Source organism: Macaca nemestrina, chromosome 7 (genome assembly GCF_043159975.1).
Source record: "Macaca nemestrina isolate mMacNem1 chromosome 7, mMacNem.hap1, whole genome shotgun sequence".
NCBI lineage: Eukaryota > Metazoa > Chordata > Mammalia > Primates > Cercopithecidae > Macaca > Macaca nemestrina.
Genome location: NC_092131.1, coordinates 75,483,001 through 75,504,668, shown reverse-complemented (window position 1 = coordinate 75,504,668; position 21,668 = coordinate 75,483,001). Strand labels below are relative to the sequence as shown.

The 21,668-nt window shown below is 36.7% G+C and overlaps 1 protein-coding gene across 5 annotated transcripts in view; it reads left to right on the top strand.

Annotated features, from left to right (window-relative positions):
- The window catches only part of LOC105477949 (A-kinase anchoring protein 6), a 651,033-nt gene that overhangs the window by 489,935 nt on the left and 139,430 nt on the right, over positions 1-21,668 (top strand). For all 5 annotated transcript variants that reach the window (XM_011734851.3, XM_011734847.3, XM_011734848.3 and 2 more), the window contains one exon: positions 12,293-12,413. In XM_011734851.3, the coding sequence (XP_011733153.2) occupies positions 12,293-12,413 (121 nt within the window). The remainder of the gene's footprint in view (positions 1-12,292; positions 12,414-21,668) is intronic.

Below are 21,668 nucleotides of genomic sequence, written 5' to 3'. Positions count from 1 at the left end.
AGTAAACCTCAGTGACCCACGGGACGAAGAGCGTGAGGGAGAAGGAACCATTCTGATGCCCCAGATATTGGCTCCAAGAGAAAGAAAACAGGAATACTTGGATTCAAGTGATTTTGGTGTCATTCAACATGTAGTATTTATTTAGCCCCTATTAAGTGCAGGCTGTGTTAGGCACTGGGGACATAGAGGCAGTGGGACACAAAAGGTGATAGGTATGTGGAAATCAGGAAAACCTTCCAGAGAAGTGTCATGGAGGATGGCCCAGGGTCAGAAATGAGAAGGGTGTTTCTCACAGAGGAGGCAGTGTGTGCAAATAGCCGGAATGACTAAAGGATGCCCAGTATGACTAGAGTAGTAGTTTGCAACAATTATCTACTAACTGTGTGGAGAATAGATTGATTAGGCCTAGGCTAGACAATGCTCAGTTACGAGGCTATTCCAGTCATTCAAATAAGAAATAGGCCCTGAGCTAAGACAACAGTAATAGAAACTGAAAGAAGCTGCTTTGACAAGCCTTGGTCACTGGGTAGATGGGGTTGTTGAGGGAGGGGTTATTTGAGAATGGACCTCCATATTTCAGACTCGTGCACTCTAGGAGACAGATGTGGCATTCACTGAGGAGGGGAATGCAGAGGAAGAGTAAGAGGGAGGAAGAGCGGAGTATTTGAGACATAGTTCTTTCTATGGTCTCTGAAACATCTAAGTAGAAAAGCCCAGGAAGCAGATCTGGAGGTCAGAAATGTTTTGGGCTCCTCAGCCAACATGGAGGACAGTGTGGTAACTATGGGGTAGCAGAGTCTGAGAGAGCCAAGAATTTACCTTGTGGTAAACTATGCCCTCCCTGCCAGGTGAACATAACATTGTCTTTAAGGAATGCTTATTTTTAAAACTATAGGTAAGCAGAACATTTTTATTTCAGTCAGAGTATTTCCTGCTGTAATATGCAAGAATTACAAAATAAAGACTACACCATTGAGAATTCCAGGTAATATCTTGATTGACAGGAATTGAGGACTACAGTTGACTATTATTTTATCTCTTGAAGCTATAGGTAAAAGCTCCTGATCCTAGATATTAGATTGCATTGAGTCTGCTCAGATTGCTTCCAACTACACAAATAATGTTTATTTTTAGGGATAAGTCAAGCATTCACTATAGTCTAATTTCCTGAGAGAAGAGAGAGCAACTAGATTAAAAATTAAGAATAGAATTCAAGTTAGCTCTCTGCTGCTTTTTAGCTATGGAACCTTGATTGGTACATTTAATCTCACCAAGATATAATATCTTAGTCTACAAAATGGGAATCGTTATTCTAGTGTACTTCATGGGTTTTTTTTTTTTTTTTTTGAGAAAGGAAATGCAATAATTGATAGGAAAATATCTAAAATACCTAGAATGCAGTAGATAATATGAAAAATCAGTTAAAAAATATTTATTTTCCAACTACTGTGTTGCAGGCAGTAGTATGAGATGGTAGCAATGAAAAAGATACATAAGACTTAATCTCCATGGTCTTCAGTGTAGTGAGAGAGAGAGACGTTTAGATACATCCTTATAAAACAATGGGCAGGGCTGGGCACAGTGGCTCACGCCTATAATCCCAGAACTTTGGGAGGCCAAGGCAAGAGGATCATTTGAGCCTGGGAGTTCAAGACCAGCCTGGGCAACATAGTAAGACCCCCGGGACCCTGCAACCTACCCAAAAATTTTTAAAGTAGCTAGGCATGGTGGTTTGCACCTATGGTCGCAGTTACCTAGGAGGTTGAGGCAGGAGGATTGCTTGAGCCCAGGTGGTTGAGGCTGCAGTGAGCTGTGATCACGCCACTGCCCTCCAACCTGGGAGACAGAGTGAAACCATGTCTCAAAAAATAAATTACCTAATTAAGAAGGGGGAAAGTTTAAGATATAGAGTGTTACGGGAGTACTTAGAAGGGCTGCCTAATCCAGCCCAGCTGAAAGGGGTCAAGAAGGCTTGGGGGAGGAGGGAACATCTGAGCTATCTTAAAAGATGCATAGATTTTAGCCATTAGAAGAGGTCTGTGCCGTTCAAATGGCATTTATTCAAGTCAGGCAATAACAAATGCTGATGAGGATGTAAAGAAAAGGGAACCCTCGTACACTGTTGGTGGGAATCTAAATTCATACAACCACTATGGAGAACAGTTTGGAGGTTCCTCAAAAAGCTAAAAATAGGGCTACCATACAATCTAGCAATCCCACTGCTGGACATATACTCCAAAGAGAGGAAATCAGTATATTGAAGAAATATCTTTACTCTCATATTTGTTGCAGCATTGTTCACAATAGTCAAACTTTGGAAGCAACTTAAGTGTCCCATCAACAGATGAATGTATAAAGAAAATGTAGCACTTATACACAATGAAGTACTATTCAACCATAAAAAAGAATGAGCTTCTGTCATTTGCAACAACATGATGGAACGGGAGGTCATTATGTTAAGTGAAATTAGCCAAGCACAAAAAGTGAAAGATTGCATGGTCTCACTTTATTTTTGGAATCTAAAAATCAGAACGGTTGAAATCATGGAGACAGAGATGGATGGTTACTAGAGACTAGGAAGGGTACTAGGGCATCAGAGTGGGGGAGGTGTAGATGGTTAATGGGTTAAAATAAAATACAAAGAATGAATAAGACATAGTACTTGATAGCACAACAGGGGCGCTATAGTCAATAATAACTTTATTGTACGTTTTAAAATAAAGAAAAGAGCATAATTGGATTGTTTGTAACACAAAGACTAAATATTGAGAGGATAGATGCCCAATTTTCCATGATGTGATTATTACTCATTGCACTTCTGTACCAAAATAGTTCACGTACTCCATAAATATATGTACTTACTATGTACCCACAAAAATTAAAAATAAAAAATTTGAAATAAATAAAACAAAAAGTAGAAGAGGTATATGTAGAGGGAGAGTGAGGATTTCAGCCATAATACAGGAACTAGGTAGGGGGAGTATCTGAATGTGTTGAGGTTTACTGCAAATAGTTTGATGCTGTTGAAGCAGAAGATCATGGAGGTGATTTCTGACTCCACTTCCTGGAATTAGAAGGATTCCAAGAGAGTTTTTAAGGGACTTCCACTCCTGTGGGAGAAGTTCCAGTATCATCAGTTGTATGCCTGACTTCCTCTGGCTGTGGATGAAATTGGGCAATGTCTACAGCTAGAGATATAGTTGAGGTTTATGCCTTGTGTCTGAGAATTCAGGAATAGTTCACCCCTCATCACACAAGGGTTTAGTATAAATTTTCTTCCCAAATGGAAACAGTATATATAGGTTAATCCCAAGCACAACAGGCTGAATAAAATGAACTTTAAATTAAAATAGGATTATAGGCTAAAAGTTCAGCAGGAAAGATGAGTTCATTTTCTTTTAGGAAAAGAAGTGCCTCTAGAGGGGTGTGAAAGTATATATAAATATAACATCCCCAAAGAGAAGTGATATTGACAAGTGAAAACAAATGAATCACGATTTAAAATATCACTTGATTAAAGACCAAATTTGTTTATCTAAATTAATTAAACAATAAGATATGCCAAATGACTTTAACCAAATGAGAAGGGATATAATCACCCTGGATTTCCTGCCATGGGTTAATCTTTCTGGTTTTCTGTTGAGCAGCATGCAAAATATTCATGCTCTCTCATGCTATCTCTCTCTCTCTCTTTCTCTCTCTCTGTCTTTCTCTTGTTTTTTCTCTCTCTCTCTTACAAACACACATACTCTGACCATTTTGAATTTCTGCCCAGTGGGTATTTTTAGAACACTGCTACGTAAAGTGTGTTCTTTTTAGTGCACACCAGCCATAAAATGATATGCTATTCTTATGTGTGCCAATATTGATAACAGTCTCACATATAGATTAAATCACTAGACAACCCAAAGAAATCTTATTTCCATCCTGCATTTCTACTTCCTTCCCTTGACTCTTGCCTTACCTCAGTCTAATAGAAGATCAGTGTTCAATTCAGGCCCTTTTTGTGCTCTGGAACTGTTAAATAGTAAGGTAACAATATAGGCTACAGTGAAAAGGAGCAAAATGTGCTTGTCTACTTCCTGGATAAATGATATTCTGACCACTATGTAATTATTGAAATAGGTCTTTCTGGACTAAAACAAACAAAAAAATCTTACCAGTAGAAATGTGTTCACTTGGGTCATGATATTATACCCCTTTAATGTGAAATATGTTAAATCGATTGTAGACCTAGATAGTCTTCCACTTCACTGATCTGATGCCATTCATGCCAAGAGCCAACAAAAGGCAAACCAGAGAGGTAGAAGCATGCTTTTGGGAGAAGTATGACTTCAAAGTTAACAGTGTACTCAACTAATGAAGATACACACACACACACACACACACACACACACACACACACACACTATATTATATATATAAATATATATATACTATATTATACACACACACACACACACACACACACCCCACACATCTTTCATGATAACAATGATCTATTTTTGTACTGTTTTGGGGAGTTGATGGGGCCCATTGGAAAAGGGGAAAGTTGCCAACAGGGACAATGAGAAGGCGCCTAAAACAAATCTCACTTACTTCATTTTAGTATACTGAGGTTAGCTCTTTTCTTTCAAATGTATTCCTTTATTCATTTTCCTATCCCCTTCAACAAAGGGTCTGAGTCAACTTACAAAAATTTTGACAGTAAAATAGAATAAAGGTTTGACTGAAATAATTTAGGCAAAAGTAAAGTAAGAAAATAAACAAATGTATATCCTATGTGTGTCCTCAAGAAAGGCTATGATTTGGCTCTGGGCTATCCACACCCAAAGAATAAAATGAAATTTTATCTATCAGAGAATTCATAATGTCCTATGATTAAAAATAATCTGTGTCAGATGATGCACAACTTCTTATGCTGTTGAGACCTGAGAGGAATTTCTACTGCAGCGCTTTAAGGCAGAGACAGGTGTCTGTGATACTACATCCATGCAAGAGAAGTCAAATCCCCAAAGCAGTTTTTTGATGTAGGCTGCAGAAGTGATGTCAAAGCACAATTCAGTAAGAACAGTTCTATAAGTAACTAAAATCTTGTAGTCCAAGCATAGCGCTCTCTGGGTAGGGTCAGCCTCAATAAAGGATAACTTTTCATATTAATTGTGCTACCAGACTTTTGTTAGGATTTGGTAACAAACAATTATTTCCAGGTTGCTGATATATTGCCTATTACATCTCAGAAAACTAGTGAGGCGTGGAGTAGGGTAATCCTTTAATGAAAGGGTGAACTGCCCAACCCACACCAGTGTGCCATTAGGTTTGGATCCATTCCCCTGTTAACACACAAATGATAACATAGGACGATTTATCTTTTAAAAAAATAATCTCTTTGTCTTTTGAAGTACATTTATCCATTTGTTATTCCAACTACTGATTTTAAAATTCTTCAGAATATTTTCTGTTTCCCTGGGTAGAACTTAGTCCAGCATATTATCTAAAAACTTGGACAAGCCTTTGACTTCCTGATAGTGTAACAGAATCCTCTAAATACACCCGGAAATCTACACTGATGTTTCTAATGTTATAGATTATCTCATTGGTTAGAATTTTTAATGGATTATCTTGGTGCTTTATGCTTTTTATTTCAATAATAGGTGTTGGTGGACAGATGGTCCACGAGAAAGCAGGGCCAGTTATTAATAAGTTTGTAGGCTTGATTTGATTTTTCTTAGACATATTCACATGTATGTGGGTATATATAAAATTGAGGAAATTACTGCTAGAAAGAACTCCATATTCCTTTTTATTTATTAATGGCAAAGGCAGGCTGCTTTTCTCATGAGGAAGTCGCTCATGAATTTTCATTCAAAATAGTAAATTAGTGTCCACACTTTAATATGTTTAGAGTGGAAAGGGATTCTACATGCAACTGTGCATATCAGATTCCATGTCTGGAAAGCTACATTTTATTCTTTGATGATATTATGATTGGAGACATAACAGGCACCACTGTTATATCTCCGTTCTGTGCTTAGATGACACATGGAATAGAGGATGATGGGAAATTCTGATCTATTATTAGTATTTTACTTCAGTAAAATACTTAAACTATATTTTTGCAAGATTTTGTTACACTCTTTTACATGTCTTTTTTGAAAGCCAGAGGCAAACTTTCCTAGGCAAATAATGTGAACAGCGAACACTTAGTGAATATTTGGGGAAGGAATCAATATGCTAAAGAAGCTAGGAAAATTGGATCATTTAATAGAACTCCCAATATAGACAGGTGGTATTTCAGGAACCAGTCTGGTGTTTTTAGATGTCTTAGTGTGAATTAACATTAAGCATACAAAAGATGTATTCTTAAGTGCCCCAAAACACACACACACACACACACACACACACACACACACACACACACACACACACACGATTACTCAGCCTTAGGTAGAAAACCTGTGAGGACTTTTAGGACTTTTAGTGTTACGTATTTTTTTCAAACAATAATTGCTCTATTTTAATGATTTCTTAATTTGGTTGTCTGTTTTCATCAAAATTCCTTAGTGAGCCCAGTTGAAACCTCATATATTCACACACACCTCCCATTGATTTCACTTGGGTGAAACTTTATCGTTTAAGCAAAGTTTAAGTTGAAATGTTGAGTTAATGATGCTCACTTTAAATACCAAAGGCTGAATGCATTTATGTATTCAAACACTTAGCTAGTCAAATATAACTCCCATCAGGGTTTAGAGGAAGGATTATTTCTTAAACTATGCTGGCCTCACAAGTAATATATTACCATCAAATGTGCAGAAAAATGATACTAAATAAGGTTGTTAGTATTTGATTTATTTATAAAAGCCCTAGAATCTTTTTTAACCTTAAAAAGGCAAAGTAAAATGGTGGGCAAGATGCTGTGAAATACTTAGAGCCCATAGTACTTAAACCCAAACTTAAAACTAAACACTAAAGAAACATTTTGCACATCTATTTCTCTATACCCTTGTCTGTTTAGATCCTTAAACTATAAATCAAATACATTTATACTTCTATATTTGTCTAAGAAAAACTGACTTCAAGTTAGAAGACTTTTTCTCCCCATAACATGATTAAGCTACCTACATCAGAATGTCCAACTCTTTTACTGTGAACCCATTTAAGATCGAGTATATGGCAATTTAAATAAAAAGTATCGGAAAGAATACATTTTGGTTAAATGCTTGCTTTATAATACTTTCATAGAGTATATATGAATCTGCTTTATAACACTTTCATGGAAATTGTAACATATTCATAGAGTATTAAAATGGTATGCTAACAGACCTTTTAACATCTAGGAGATTACAAATGAGAGTGACTGCCTTGACATAAACCGAAGCATAACTACAAAGAAAATTTTATGAGGAAAGTCCCTCCAAAAGGGACTCATAGTTCTTATATTTGTATTCCTATAAGATTATAAGCTACTTGCCACAGTTTTAATCACCTCTCTCCCTTCAAAACAGAGAGATGAGAGCAGTTGTCACTAGAAATTCAAGAGAAGATCCTGGTTCTGAATTCAGCTGATAAAATCAGCATATTCTCCAAGGGAATATAGACCTGTTAACTAGTTCTGCCCTACCCTTGATAAATTCACTTGTTCATGATCTTTTCTGTTTTCCTGTAGAGTAGCTGGAACTTTTCCTGGAGCACATTGTCTTATAAAATCACTCAAAAAACATGCCTTTGCAGGTAACATAAACGTAAGAAAGTGAACTCTTTCCTTACTTAAGAAGTTTCCTGTAATAATGGGGACATTAAATTGTGGTAATTTCAGAATCTTTAGAAAGGACCTGCAAAGAAATTCAGTAATTTATTTCTCATTTGCCACTGTTTTTTTGAGACAGAGTCTTGCTCTGTCGCCCAGGCTGGAGTACAGTGGCATGATCTCAGCTCACTGCAACCTCTGCTGCCTGGGTTCAAGCAATTCGCCTGCCTCAGCCTCCCAAGTAGCTGGGTCTACAAGCATGTGCCACCATGCCTGGCTAATTTTTGTATTTTTAGTAGAGGTGGGGTTTCACCATGTGGGCCAGGCTAGTCTCAAACTCCTGACCTCAGGTGATCTATCTGCCTGGGCCTCCCAATGTGCTGGGATTACAGGTGTGAGCCACTGCACCTGGCTTTGATTTGCCATTGTTATATGTTTGATTTCAGTAAATGTGGAAAAATTTCAGGTCTTTTCCAACTTGTGGATTAACACATGGCCAAGAATCTGAAATCAGGCACAAATGCTTTTAAGAAAAAGGTTTTTGTCTTCTGTTTTGAGACTTTGTGAGAATTTGTTGTTTAGGACATTGGTGTTCATTGTGTACCAATGAAACAAAATGTGGTACCAAGGCATTTGTATCTAACAAATCAAATATCAAATCTAAATATTCTCTGCTAGGATGAAAACAAACTAGAGTGGATAAAGGGTGAGTATCTGTATTAAGTTCATTTGCTACTTGCAGGTCTCCAGTGTAGGCTGTTTGAGAAAAAGTCTTAAGTGACTTTTGTTCCAAGGCCCATGATAAGGAGAATAACAGAAGGAAACAGTTCAATAGATATAAATGCATGCTAAAAAGCCAGTGAAAAAATTTCCATGCTTCAGAGCATTTTATTATTTTATGTATTTTTAATTTATTTGAAAACTATTCATTAATAATTCTCATGTTCATAAACCTCCTTTATTTATCTTTCACTATAGAAAAGAGGAGGAGGTGAAAGGAAAGGGAAGGCAATTAACATTGATTTAACATCTACTACATATAATCATTTTAAGTAAGTGAATTTACCATTTTAATATAGTAAAAACAAAATCTCACGTAAAGAATGAGTAAAGCAGCCTGTTCATGGCACTGGTTGTACTGGTATTGGCCTTTGGCGATGAGATGCTATTATATCTGCTGACACATGCTGCTTTTCTGAAGTCATTCTTGCCCCACTGAAGGTTTTTGGTTTCTTTATCTAGATTCATTTATCATCAATCATCAGGGACTATGCTGGACACTGAGGATGCAAAGATAATAAATTCATCTCTTCTCTTTGAATTTCTTAGTCATAATCAAAATTTCTTTTTCTGTGGTACACATGAATGAAAAAGAAACAAGCTTCTTTCTTTTCTCTTGCTGACTGATCATTTTTATGATCACTCACACTTTCCTAGAAAAGCGAGAAGAAAACTTGCTTTAAGATCAGAGTTTAGGCTCTGAGACACATTATAGCCTCTCTAATAAATTAACATTCTCTTTAGGAAATACTCTCTTGGGATCAGTGCTCTGTTTTTCAGATTTTCTAATTGTCTCCATTATTTTCTCCAAGAAGACATCTGAACATATAGGAATTTACATGATCTTGTAATTCTGGGGTGCAGTGGAGTCCCCTGGCTTAACACAGTGCTTAGGTACAGGCTGGCTGGGCTTATTGAAATGGGTTTTTTCAAGGATATTATGAGGCTTCCTCCCACAGAGGCCTGTAGCTGGTCTAGCTTATATTGTTACCTCTTGACTTGGTCGGGGCTCGGTGGTATTTCTTGCTGACTAAGTCTCAACGCAGCCCTCACTGACCCTGCCAACTCTCTGTGGTCTGGATTCAGAGACCCACCTGGCTCTCCTTTTGTTGGAGAGAGGCCGTCGTTGTGCCTTTATTGTCATGACAATGCCTCTTTCAAGTTCACCAGCTGAACTCTCAAGAACCTTGGAGTCTCTTCTTGGGAGAATGAGAGAACAACAGAGCAAAGAGAATTCTAACCAAAGATCTCTCTCTGTCTACAACATCCCCACTCCAGGTTATTGTGGGGACAATGTATGAGGCAATTTCCTCCCAGAGTTCTGACCAGGAAATGGAGTTGACATCCTTGTGCTTTGGGCTTTTTCCCCAGCCTGTTTCACATGCCTCCTTTCTAGGTCTTAGGCCAAGAGAGAGAAGAACACACATCTGAGCACCTGCTCCTCCTGCCTTATTCTTTTTTATTCTCCAAATCCTCTGACATGGAAAGAGCTTTCTCTTCCTTTCCCCTTTGCTTTAATAATCCCTTGAATGATATACTCTTCTAATTTTGTGGGTGGCATTCCACCTTTTCTGTCTTTATGGTTAAAATATAGGAGGGTGCAAGGAGAGAGAAATAGTGACCATAATTCAGGAAGTATTTCCATATGGTTATACCTATCACATAAGGAAATGTTTATTAGTTATTCCTTATTAGTCACAGAGTCAATAAAGAAAATCAGATGACTTATTTTTTGTTTGGCCCTTTTATAGTGGTTGTGTTTTGTTTTGTTTTAGTGTTTTGAAATGGGATACTAGTTCAGATTTCACATATATGCTGGAGGTCCTTGCTACTCAGTGTGCTCCATGGGCCCAGCACGGTGGCTCATGCCTATAATCACAGCACGTTGGGAGGCCGTGGCGGGTGGATCACGAGGTCAGGAGATCGAGACCATCCTGGCTAACACGGTGAAACTCCATCTCTAGTAAAAATACAAAAAATTAGCTGGATGTGGTGGTGGGCGCCTGTAGTCCCAGCTACTCAGGAGGCTGAGGCAGGAGAATGGCGTGAACCCGGGAGGCGGAGCTTGCAGTGAGCCGAGATCAAGCCACTGCACTCCAGCCTGGGCGACAGAGCGAGACTCCGTCTCAAAAAAAAAAAAAAAAAAAAAAAGTGTGGTCCATGGACCATCAGTGTTGCCAACACTTGTTAGAAATGAAGAATCTCAAGCCCCACCCTAGAACAGTTACTGAATCAATATCTTCTTTTTAACAAGATGATCAGTTGCACTGTATGCACGTTTTAGTTTCAGAAACACTGCTCTAGGCCACCATAGCCTTACTAAAGGTTTTAAGTATATCAACTATACCCATCATTGGCATTCAGTAAAAATTGATTAATAAACTCCACATGTTAGCCAGTGTTGATCCTTGCCCTTAGGTGCTTGTAGTTCTAATCAGGGATCTTTATAATTATGATAAAGTAATTAAAATAAAATAGACAATCCTAGATCTATTCCCCCTCACCCCCATCACCAGGCACACCTTAAATTTTTTGACAGATCTATTAAGATTAAATTACAAGTTATTAAAAGTGGATTTATATTTTCATGGAAAGCAGTCATTTAATGTACAGAGAAAGGAACAGGTAGTAATAAAATACTCAACTGAAAAATTCAGATTCGTACCTGAGGCTGCTGCCTCATTAGTACTGATAGGGTTTTGCTCAGTTACAATTTGACAAGACTGTAGGATTTCTTTTAGTGGGATGATTTTGGGGGTAAAGGACAAAGTCATAGTTTTTCATTCTGTACTTTCATTTTCAGATCACAGTGTTTTAGAAGAATCTGGGCTTTACTTATTCACCAGGCTTTCAATAGAGAATCACATTAATCCTTTTAAGCTCCTTATTCTAATGATTTATTTTGTTGAAAACCATAGTGATCCTCCTTTGAATTTTAATGATTGCTGGCTATTCAAAGATTCATTGTTTTGACTTCCTGTCCTTACCTTTGTTTCCTACATGTCTGTGGGGAACACCTGTCTAATACTGGATCCGCCACTGGTTCTCACTGGCTTACCAGAGTCACTCAAGCCTATCTCTGAGTGTTAAACTGAAATGCTGACTACTCATCCATAACAATAAATGTAGGATATGTGTTCGCAGAGATAGGCAGATAGACAGCAGAGGGACAGATAAATGATTGAGAGATTTCCCAGTGAAAATAATATTTTGGATCTGATAGTATATATCAATATATTTGGATCTGATAGTGATCATTATAGAGAAATTAGTTAAATTGTTATTCTTAATCATAAATCTGTTAGATGTAATACCCATAGAAAATCTAGTAGAGGGGAAAGCGGTTCAAATTTTGAGGGTGCTGTTCTTACCCAAAATTTGGGACCATGTAACCTTCTACAAGTCACTGACTCTGTATTTCCCAGTCTATTAAATGGCAGTGCTCTTTTTTAAGGATGCGGTGGTGATCATTTTGTTCAAGTGCTGCAAATCCTCAGAAAGGGTTAGAAAATGGAAATAGCCATAACATGTCTCAGATATGAGCACTGGAATTGCATATTATGTTTTCACAATCTAAGAGGTGGCTGTGTCGCAGGTTTGAGTTTCTATTTTGCCCACTGTGTAACAACATAGAAATTTTCTCTTCTCTTTTTGTAGATATCACTAGGAACATCATGGGTTTTCAAGAATATATTATTCTAATATGAGATTTTAACAACTACACTGTATTTATGTGTACTACATTTTGTGCCTTATCTTCAGGCTTCTGGACTTTGATTCAGAATATCAGGAGCTCTGGGATTGGCTGATTGACATGGAGTCCCTTGTGATGGACAGCCACGACCTGATGATGTCAGAGGAGCAGCAGCAGCATCTTTACAAGGTTAGAGCTACCCTTCCTGCCTTTACCTTGCTGTGGAAGATCTGATTAGCCTGACAAGTCTCTCTGTCTCTCAGGATATCTTTTCGTTCATTGTATGTATCATGGTGTCTATTAGAATTCCCTTCCCTGTCCCCAAACTCATTTCCATCCCTTGTGTGCTGACAGGCTGCACCGACATCATAATTGCAAGAAAGTTCCCTTTATCACATTCTATTTGCTGTAATTCTATAGAAGGACAAAGATTTATCTTCAAGATGAATAGCAGTAAATGAAACTGCATTCATAAATAGACTGAAACAAAATGAAGGATAAATGGACTAGTAACATTTAACAAAACGTGGTACGATTGGAGCACTCAGGTGGATTCTATCTACCCCTCAGATCTTCCCAGGGAAAAAAGAAATTTGCCTTTGGTTTGGCTTGCTGCTGCCAAATTACAGCGTTCATCCAATTTAATGTTTATTAGTGATACATAGAGCAGACGTTGTCGTATTACGTCAATACATTTCCATGTGATTTAAGAAAACTGGCTTGAAACTCATGTATTGATTGCAGGCAATCCATCTAATAACTATCTATATTGTTTTCCATGTCTGCTAATCCACCCTTAACCTACTGTATTTTACCAATTCTACTTAAATAGTCTTAGCAGTTAAAAAGCAATCATGTGATTTTGCCTTAAAAAAATGGATGCAGGATTCACAGTATCTGAAAAAGCTGTCAGGGGGAGGGAAGAGGGACTTTCCACTGAAATATCAGACTGCAGTAAATCTTCCTCATTTAGGCAATTTTTATTGGAGTAATTCTGACAGTTGTCATCCTTGAATTGCTTTGAGCATATGGCATATTTCAAAGAGCAGATTGTGAATCATAAAAAATAAAATTAATAACTAACCACAGAATCAGCAACAGTATAATGACAAGAAACAACTACCCTCTAGTTTTTAAAATTTCTTATAGAATAAGAAGTACATTCAAGGTCAAATAAAAGTTGCCTTCTTTCTTCTTCAATGTTATCATTTTAAATTACCGTTCATTAATAAATTATTTTAACTTTTAGCTCCCCTAAAGAGAGATATTTGTACTTTTCAAGAGTCTGGTTGACTTTAATTAGTGTCCCCTAGGAATCATCTCAGTTAAGAGAAGATATAAGCTCCCCAGGGACCCAGCAAATGGGGACATTTTATTCTCTAAGGAATTCAGTCCAACATTAATTGAGTTTGTTGACTGTTAGCTGTTTCCTGGATGGATAGCTGTCCACATTAACAACACAGCTATCTAATATATCTTCTGGCATAACATATTGTTACGGTAACAGTCTCAACCGAATTTAGCTAAAACTAGATGACTTCACATTTCACATCAGGATCAGGAATTGCATATGAAAACGTGTATAAATCTATATTAATTTAGTGATAGAAAAATATTTTATCCCTAAGACTTAAGTATTAAAAATTGAGCCAAACGGGAAAAATATAAAAGGTTACCTAACCATAAGCCATTATCTCGGACTTTATTGCACTCATGGTGCCAAATAACATTTCTTTTCTTCTTGATGCATTTTGTATTTTGCACATAAGCCACTATTTTTTCAGAAACAGTGCTATTCTTTGTCAAAATCACATTCATATAATTTACATCACAATTAATAGGAAATCATTGAACAAAAATGCAGTCTTCTTTTTCTTGCGGTTTCCTTATAAGTGCTTTGCCTGAAAATTCCCATTCTGGCATATCGAAGACCATTATTCCACCCACTCAGAACTTCTGGGTTATAGTATTTTTCCAAACATTTTCTGTACTGTGATTTTTCATTTGTGACTCACGTCCTGTCACCATTCTTCTGCTTTTAGGTGCTTAACATAGCTCTGCTCATTAGACCAGCACTAACTTTGCATTTGGCTTATAAGCAAAATTAAAGATTGAGTTAGAAACCAGTAGAAAATGCTGCAAGTCTGTAGGATCTTTCTTTATGTGTGCTCCCAAATTATTCCGGAGGCTTGGAAGCCTCCAGAATAATCCTGAGGATATTGACTGAGGAGTCGTGTAGAACTTCAGGTGGCTCCTAAATTAGAAAAACTGATGAGAAGAATTAATTTCATGTCTTCCCAGGAATCCTCAGGGATTTCCAGGTTAGGTCAATATTTTCAATATCCTATTCCTCTATTCTAATCTGTTTTTCCAGGAATCAACTGAACTGACGCCTTGAGAAAGGGGTATTTATGGTCTGTTGATCATAGAGATACCTGAAGGAATAAAGCTCTTCAATTGGTGCCCAGGCCTTGCTAGGTTTTAAATACAATTTGAGACTACCTTATTTATCTCTAATCTTTTTATTTGTTGACCCCAAAAGATACCAGTGCTTTATCAAGATTTTTTTATTAAGGGCACCATTGACATTTAGGGCAAAACATTTTTTTTTTTTTTTTTTTCAGTTTGTGGGCCTGTCTTTAACACTACAGAACATTTACTCTTCATGTTCCCCAGTCATTGTGACAACTCAAGACCTCCCAACCCATTTTACAGCATTTCCCAGTCAATCTCAACATATCTATACCATCTTTGTTTTTTAAAATACTTATATAACACCAAGGAAAATGCCTTAAACTTGTACTGTATACATTATTGAACAAACACCTTATATAGCTGATATTGAACCAACAGTTGTGAGTTTAAAACTCAAGGATGAAAATGAAGCTCATCATCCCTGGTATTAATGAAAAGGATGAAGTGAAACTTTTAAGGGAGATCTTCAGCCAACTGATGGCAAAAATCCTAGGAAACTACAGAGCAGGACTGAATCTTTATTCCTTCTATTAGAGCATTTAAAACCTTTGTTCTTCTCTCCATCGGTGGCTCTCTGTGTTTCATCACTCAACTCCTTTCCTGGAGTATTTATGCCCAAACCCTGACTCATGCACTTACAGAGTCCTAGGTTGATCCCCAAGGTATGCATTTAGAAATGTCAGGTTAGATAAAATCTAGTAAGATGCTAGTCAGTGAGAGTGAAGCTTATTTAGCTTTTTCAACATTATGCATTACCTTCCTGACTTTACCTATATATTTTTATATCCTGGTCTCCACTAGAAAATCAGCTAGCTTTACCTCCTAAATATGAAACTACAGATTGTATGAAATACAGAAACCCTAGATTATCCACTCAGCAGATATCCTGAGTAGAGCATCTATTGTGATATTTAGGCTATCCAAAGCCAGCAAAACATACAAGGAATTTATAAAGACAAATAATTGGATTTAATGGGCAAAGACAACATTAGTACAACTTGACATAATTCAGAAACCTTAATACTGCAATGGGCTATAAAGTGGACTTTCTATTTAAACTATTTCTTGTTATTTTTATATTGTTAGAAATTTAAGACCATTTTTTGAGTTAATTTTAAACTGCAGTCTCAAGCAACCTAATTCCTATTAAAAACTAACCATCCCCTTAAATCTACTTCTTTGTTTTGAGACAGTGAGTTATACTGCCAATGACTTCCCTTCCCCCTTATCTGTCTTGCTTTACCTCTGAATAGGAGCCTTCTATATCTATTTTCTAACAAACATTGTCAATATCGTCAGCCTAGAAAACACCAATGTAGTCTTTTCTCATTTTTTCTTCCTCAACCTGAGAATTACCTCGAAGAAAAATTTGCACCCACTCTCTCACTTTCTTTCTCTTCATTCCTCCTATCTTCCTAAGTAGGACAATTTAATTTGTCAAAAGTAACCACTATGATTTTGAAAGTTCAGCTCCTATTTGGACTAGAGTTACGATGCCAGAATTCATAATCACAGGGAGCTGTCACTCTGCTGGTCTGCATGTGCATTAACTATTAATGGAGAAATATTTAAAACCCACTTGTGAAGGAAAAGCTCCATTTTTTCATTTCTACAGATCAAAGGTGGCATTATTCTTAGGCTTGGGGAAGCTCACGACACCTCCTCCCCCATCCTCTAAGTGTTATAGACTGAGTGACCTAGAAGCATTTCAACGATTGGAGAGTTGTAGCTCAGACTGCTGCTGTTGCTGCTGCACTGTCCTCCCCAGCAGCTACAGCTGACTTTGTAGTATGGTGAGGGTGTACCCTATCAGGGACTCCTTACCTATGCACAAAGGACTGCCAGTTTGCTGCTACCTACAGAGCACAGATGACAGACCTCCTAGTGATGCTATGTTAGTATGGAGTTCCAGACTCCAAGGGTTAATTTGAAGGGCCAAATTCAGAAGTTGCAGCCCGGTGATTATTGTTATAATTGAACACGAGTTTTCAGATAGTATGAAGCTCACTGAAACACCCCACTTATAGATTTGTTCCTTGAATGATAGCTTACCTGCTCCTCATCAATAAAATATTAGATTACAGTCATGGGCCGCATAACAAGATTTTTGGCCTGTGATGGACTACATATGCAATGGTTGTCCCATAAGGTTATAATACTATATTCTTACTGTACTTTTTCTATGTTTAGGTACACAAATACTTACCATTGTGTTACAGTTGCCTACAGTATTCAGTATAGTGACATGCTGTCCAGGTTTGTAGCCTAGGAACAATAGGTTCTACCATATAGCCAAGATGTGTAGTAGTCTCTACCATCTACTCTATCATCTAGGTTTATCTAAGTACACTCTAGGATGTTCATACAGTGACAAAATCATGAAACACTGATTGGAAAGAGAGCAGAAAGTGAGGTGGGGAGAAAAGGAGAGATTATAGCAGGGATATACATTTCTCAGAACATATCCCCGTTGTCAAGCAACATGATTTGTACATGATTTATGAAGGGTTAAAAATAACTCTCCCAGCTTAAAATACTACTAAATAAGTATCCAATTCAACTAAGACCTTTGTACTTTCAGATAATTTATACTAAAGATTTTGTACTTAATTTTGAAGGTTAGTTACTCATATGGCTCCATTCATAGAAGTCCAAACATGCCCTCTGTTTAAAAGGAAAAGGGCCATTCATTTATATAATACCATGGCTACTAAACAGATCAATTACATTTTTACCCTGCTATGAATTTAAGGTTATTTCTAAGAATCAACACAAAAATAATACAAATATTTTAAAAATATAAATACAAATCACACTGGAGAAAATATACATAGACTAGAAGTTGCATCTGTAAGAAGAGTTAATATGCCTGTATATAAACTGTAAAGCCCTATAAAGTTACTAAAACGTGATCCCAGTGTTATATTTTGAATTTCCTGGTCGTGAAAGCAAAGAGGGAAATGTGTCCAACTGCAAAATATATACTCTCTATAAGAAAAAGAGATATAACTTCCTTTGAAGAAATTTTGTTTTGATACTTAGATGTGAAAACATTTTCTTTTAGGATTTTTTTTTTTAAATATAAGGGCTTAGAATGGTATGGTAAATAAATTTCTAATCATAATAATTATTAAATATAAATATGTATGGAATAGAAATAGAAATTCTGAGAAATAGGAAATATAGAGTACAAGAAGAAAAATGGAACATAGTTGACTTGCTATTTTATAACTATTGATATCAAAATGATGTTGTCATAGATATGGACTGATCACAGAAAACAGATTAATCACACTATTCCTGTATTTTATAAATTCACACATTTCAGCCTTCTGGAATAGCTCTCTTTTATTTTGTTCTGGACCAAATTGATCTAACTAATTTCAGATGTGATTTGATATTCTTATGACTAAACTTGAGCTCCTGAAAGTGTAATGTTAGGTTGGTTCATGGTCCAGGTCGCAGTAGCTAGACTTGAAATAGAAGAAAATTCATTAACTTTTTAAAAAAAATTCACATGGTGGTGTATAGAATAGAAGGACTGTGTCAAAAAATTAAATTCTGTTAATTAGGCCTTATATTGGAATTTCGGTGTTGAGTGTTACATCTCTACCCTGATGTTCAAAATGAAACAAATTACAGTTATTGAAGCAGCCAAGATAAAAACGTACTAGATATATCAGGCACAAGAACTTAATGATAATTTTTTACCTCTTTTCCTGGTAGATTAATTGTATAGTTTAATTGTATGTTAGATTAAAACTCCATTAAGATAAGAAGAATATGCTTAAATTCATTATAATATTTCAAATAACATTATCTAGTCATTTAAAAAGTGATCAGAATGGAAAGACATAGATTGTCTCTACTGCTTATCTAGAAATGAATTTGTTGTTTTATTTTTATTAAAGTTTGAAAACTCCTTAGATTAACTGTCATATTAATTTCAGCTTTGATGAATCGGTGTTTGCTATGAATACTTGAATATGTTTTTTTCCTTTTTTTTTTTTCTTTTTTTGAGAGAGGGCAAAACTTATCCTGAAAATGTTTAGAGGAAGAAAAAGTAGATGAATGTGGTTTCTCAACAACGTTTGAAACACTGTTCATGCTGGAGCCTGTAATTCCTATTTGAATCACTTCTTTAAAAAGAAAAAAAAAAAAAGATGTTAAGAGAATAGGATGCCAAGAAATAGTTGGCTCTGTGTGTGGAGGGGCAAGGAAGGGAAGCCCCGCCAGCAGTTTTTGTCTCTAGCGGGTGAGCTACTGTCCGGAAGGTGCGTTGGCTCTCTGGGCTGGCCTCTGAGGCATTGTGCTGCTCTTTCTCTCCCTGGCCTGGCTGGCTCTGGCCTAGAGTGGATCAAACAAGCCGTGGGGAAAGTTCCCCTCATTTGCATCACTTCTAGACAGCCCTGTCGTACTCTTTGCTGACAGGAAATCACTGTCTTTGTCACCTTTTCTCAGGGCCCTCCTTTTGGCAGAGATGGGCCATGTGACCACGCTTAATCACAACAACAGGGCTGGCTCAGGACTCAATGACATGTTTTCCTCAGCACTTCAATAAATGGGGTAGAGGAGTCAGTAGGAAATGAGTACATTAATTTTAGAGTGAAAAGATAATTAACACTTGAAGGACTAATGCTACAACCTATGGAATTATTATTCAAATTAAAGTTAATTTATCAAAAACTTGTGAAAACTATCTGCCCTAATGCAACTGTTTAAAAAAATAAAACTTGAATAGTAAGAGTTGGGCATGTTGGAGGCAGAGTCGGAAGAAGGCGGGGAGAGGGGGGCTTGGATGGAGAGTGGAGAGTGAGGGGAGAGAAAGGGAGAGAGGGAAATCATAGCAGCCATTAGCTATGTTTGAAAAAGCAACTTAAATGGGCTAAAACTTCAACATTTGGGACTGAAGGCTGGAGCACGTAAAACGCTTACTTAGATGATATGAATAGGACACTGGCAAACAAAAGCAGCAGTGTGCTCCTAGAAAACTGTGCTTAAAGGAGTTTCCTTGGCAACAGAAATGCAGTTCCAAAAGTAGACAGAACTTTCCTCAGAAAACATACTATTAATAACAACCTTCCGGAACAACTTGGAACAATTTGACGACTTGGCAATAATAATGCCAAGTGTTCTGCAAATTAATCTAACACATAACAGTTATGTTTCTCTTGCCTGTAATTCTGCTGGACCCTACCTAGGACTCATTGCTTTTAGCAGCACAAATGTGAAAAATATTTCTAAATGCTGTCATGGAGAAAGAAAACCAAAAGAAATGCTAGTGGCCAACAGTGGCCAATGATTGTATTCAGCCTTTTGGAATCTGCTAAGAACTCTGAGTTCAATGAGATAAGTTTATTCCAACAAATGCTCCTATATTTACTATCTCATTTCAAAAAAGAGGCTTCCACAAACAAAACTTGGTAAAGGGTTAACAATCTGAGACTTGCTGTGATGTGAAGCACATCTGAAGCCGTTGGTTATATAAAGGTAATGCTCACTAAATATGTGCCGAGTATTATTTTTAAAAGTATCATCATTTCTTGTTAGCCTAGAGAATAAACTAATCTTGGATGTACTTGGCCAATGGGAATCATTTGAATTCTCCTGAAGGCTATCCCTTTGCCAGCCAAGAGAGGTAGAATATTCCCCTCCTCTGACCTTTCTTGAATCCTTGGATCTAAAGGTTAAAAGTAATCAATATCTCATTGTGCTGCTTGGTTTCAGGGTAATAAGTAATAACCATCATGTTAAAATCCAAATGATTACAGATAGCACTTAAATTAGTTGACCTGTTTGGGAGATTTTATGACTTCCAATCAGGATAATAATTAGAGTTTGCTAATAAAATTTTGGATTAAGTTGCAAAAAATTTCAGCCTTTAATTTTTTGAAAAGTGACTTACTTAATTAGATGGGAATGTATAGTATTCACTCTTTTGTTAACCTGATAGCTTTTCTTTTAGCCCCAGATATTTGTAGATTTCTTTCTAGTTTCTAGAAAAGAAATTAGAAGAACATTTAAATTTCTAATAAGAAAGAGTTTTTGGATCACTGCCATCTTTGGCTCCTGAACTACTCAATACTATGTATATGTTTCAGGTCAGTGACTTCATAGCAGTGGCCCTCACCTGCTTTTTAGCATGCCCTGTTTTTAAATTACTTATCTTTAGTGGTTATATTCATATTGGGGCTAATCTGGTTTTAGGCTGGCAAAAAATTATATGATGTGTGATTAAACTTTACAGACAGCTATGGTATGAATGGGGTTATTTATTTTGTTTTAAAAAAGAGTATCAAAGTTTAGAGATGAAAACCAAGTATTATCATTGACAAAGGGGTATTAATATAAAAAAGATAAATGATAGGCTTAATGTTCTATGTAATTACATCAGGAAGGCATTGGTTATCATAATTATAACCACAAGGAAGTGTATAAGATACATATGCTATTTAGTCTAAATAATTTGTCTTTATCATCATTCTAGTTTGTATGGTTTATTATAACTTCTTGAATGTATTCCTAAAGCAGGAATGTGGAGCTAAAAGGTACCTAGGTAATGTTTCAGTTATTTCAAAAGAAGTCCTGGTACCTGTTCAGAATAGATGGTAAGTCCCAAGGGAAAAGCTTTCCCATAGTGCTTTCACACATAAACTCATTAACTTCCTTTATGTCCTTATCTCATAACATTGTCTAACTTTGGAAGGAAGTAGATTTGTGCTTGTCCAAGGGATATGAATTTGGAGTATTAGGAAATTCTCCAACCCAACTAGCTCCATTACCAACTGACCATACTGCCTGTAATCCCATTCTCAAGATTCATTTATTTGGGGTAAAGAAGAATGCACTCTACTGAATGCAGATATTCTGTGGGGAAGGGGCAGGATAATGATATTGAATTAAATATCAATTTTAATATCTAGCTAAAATAGAAAGGCATTGGTAAGGGAAGAGAGTGGGTAGAGAGAA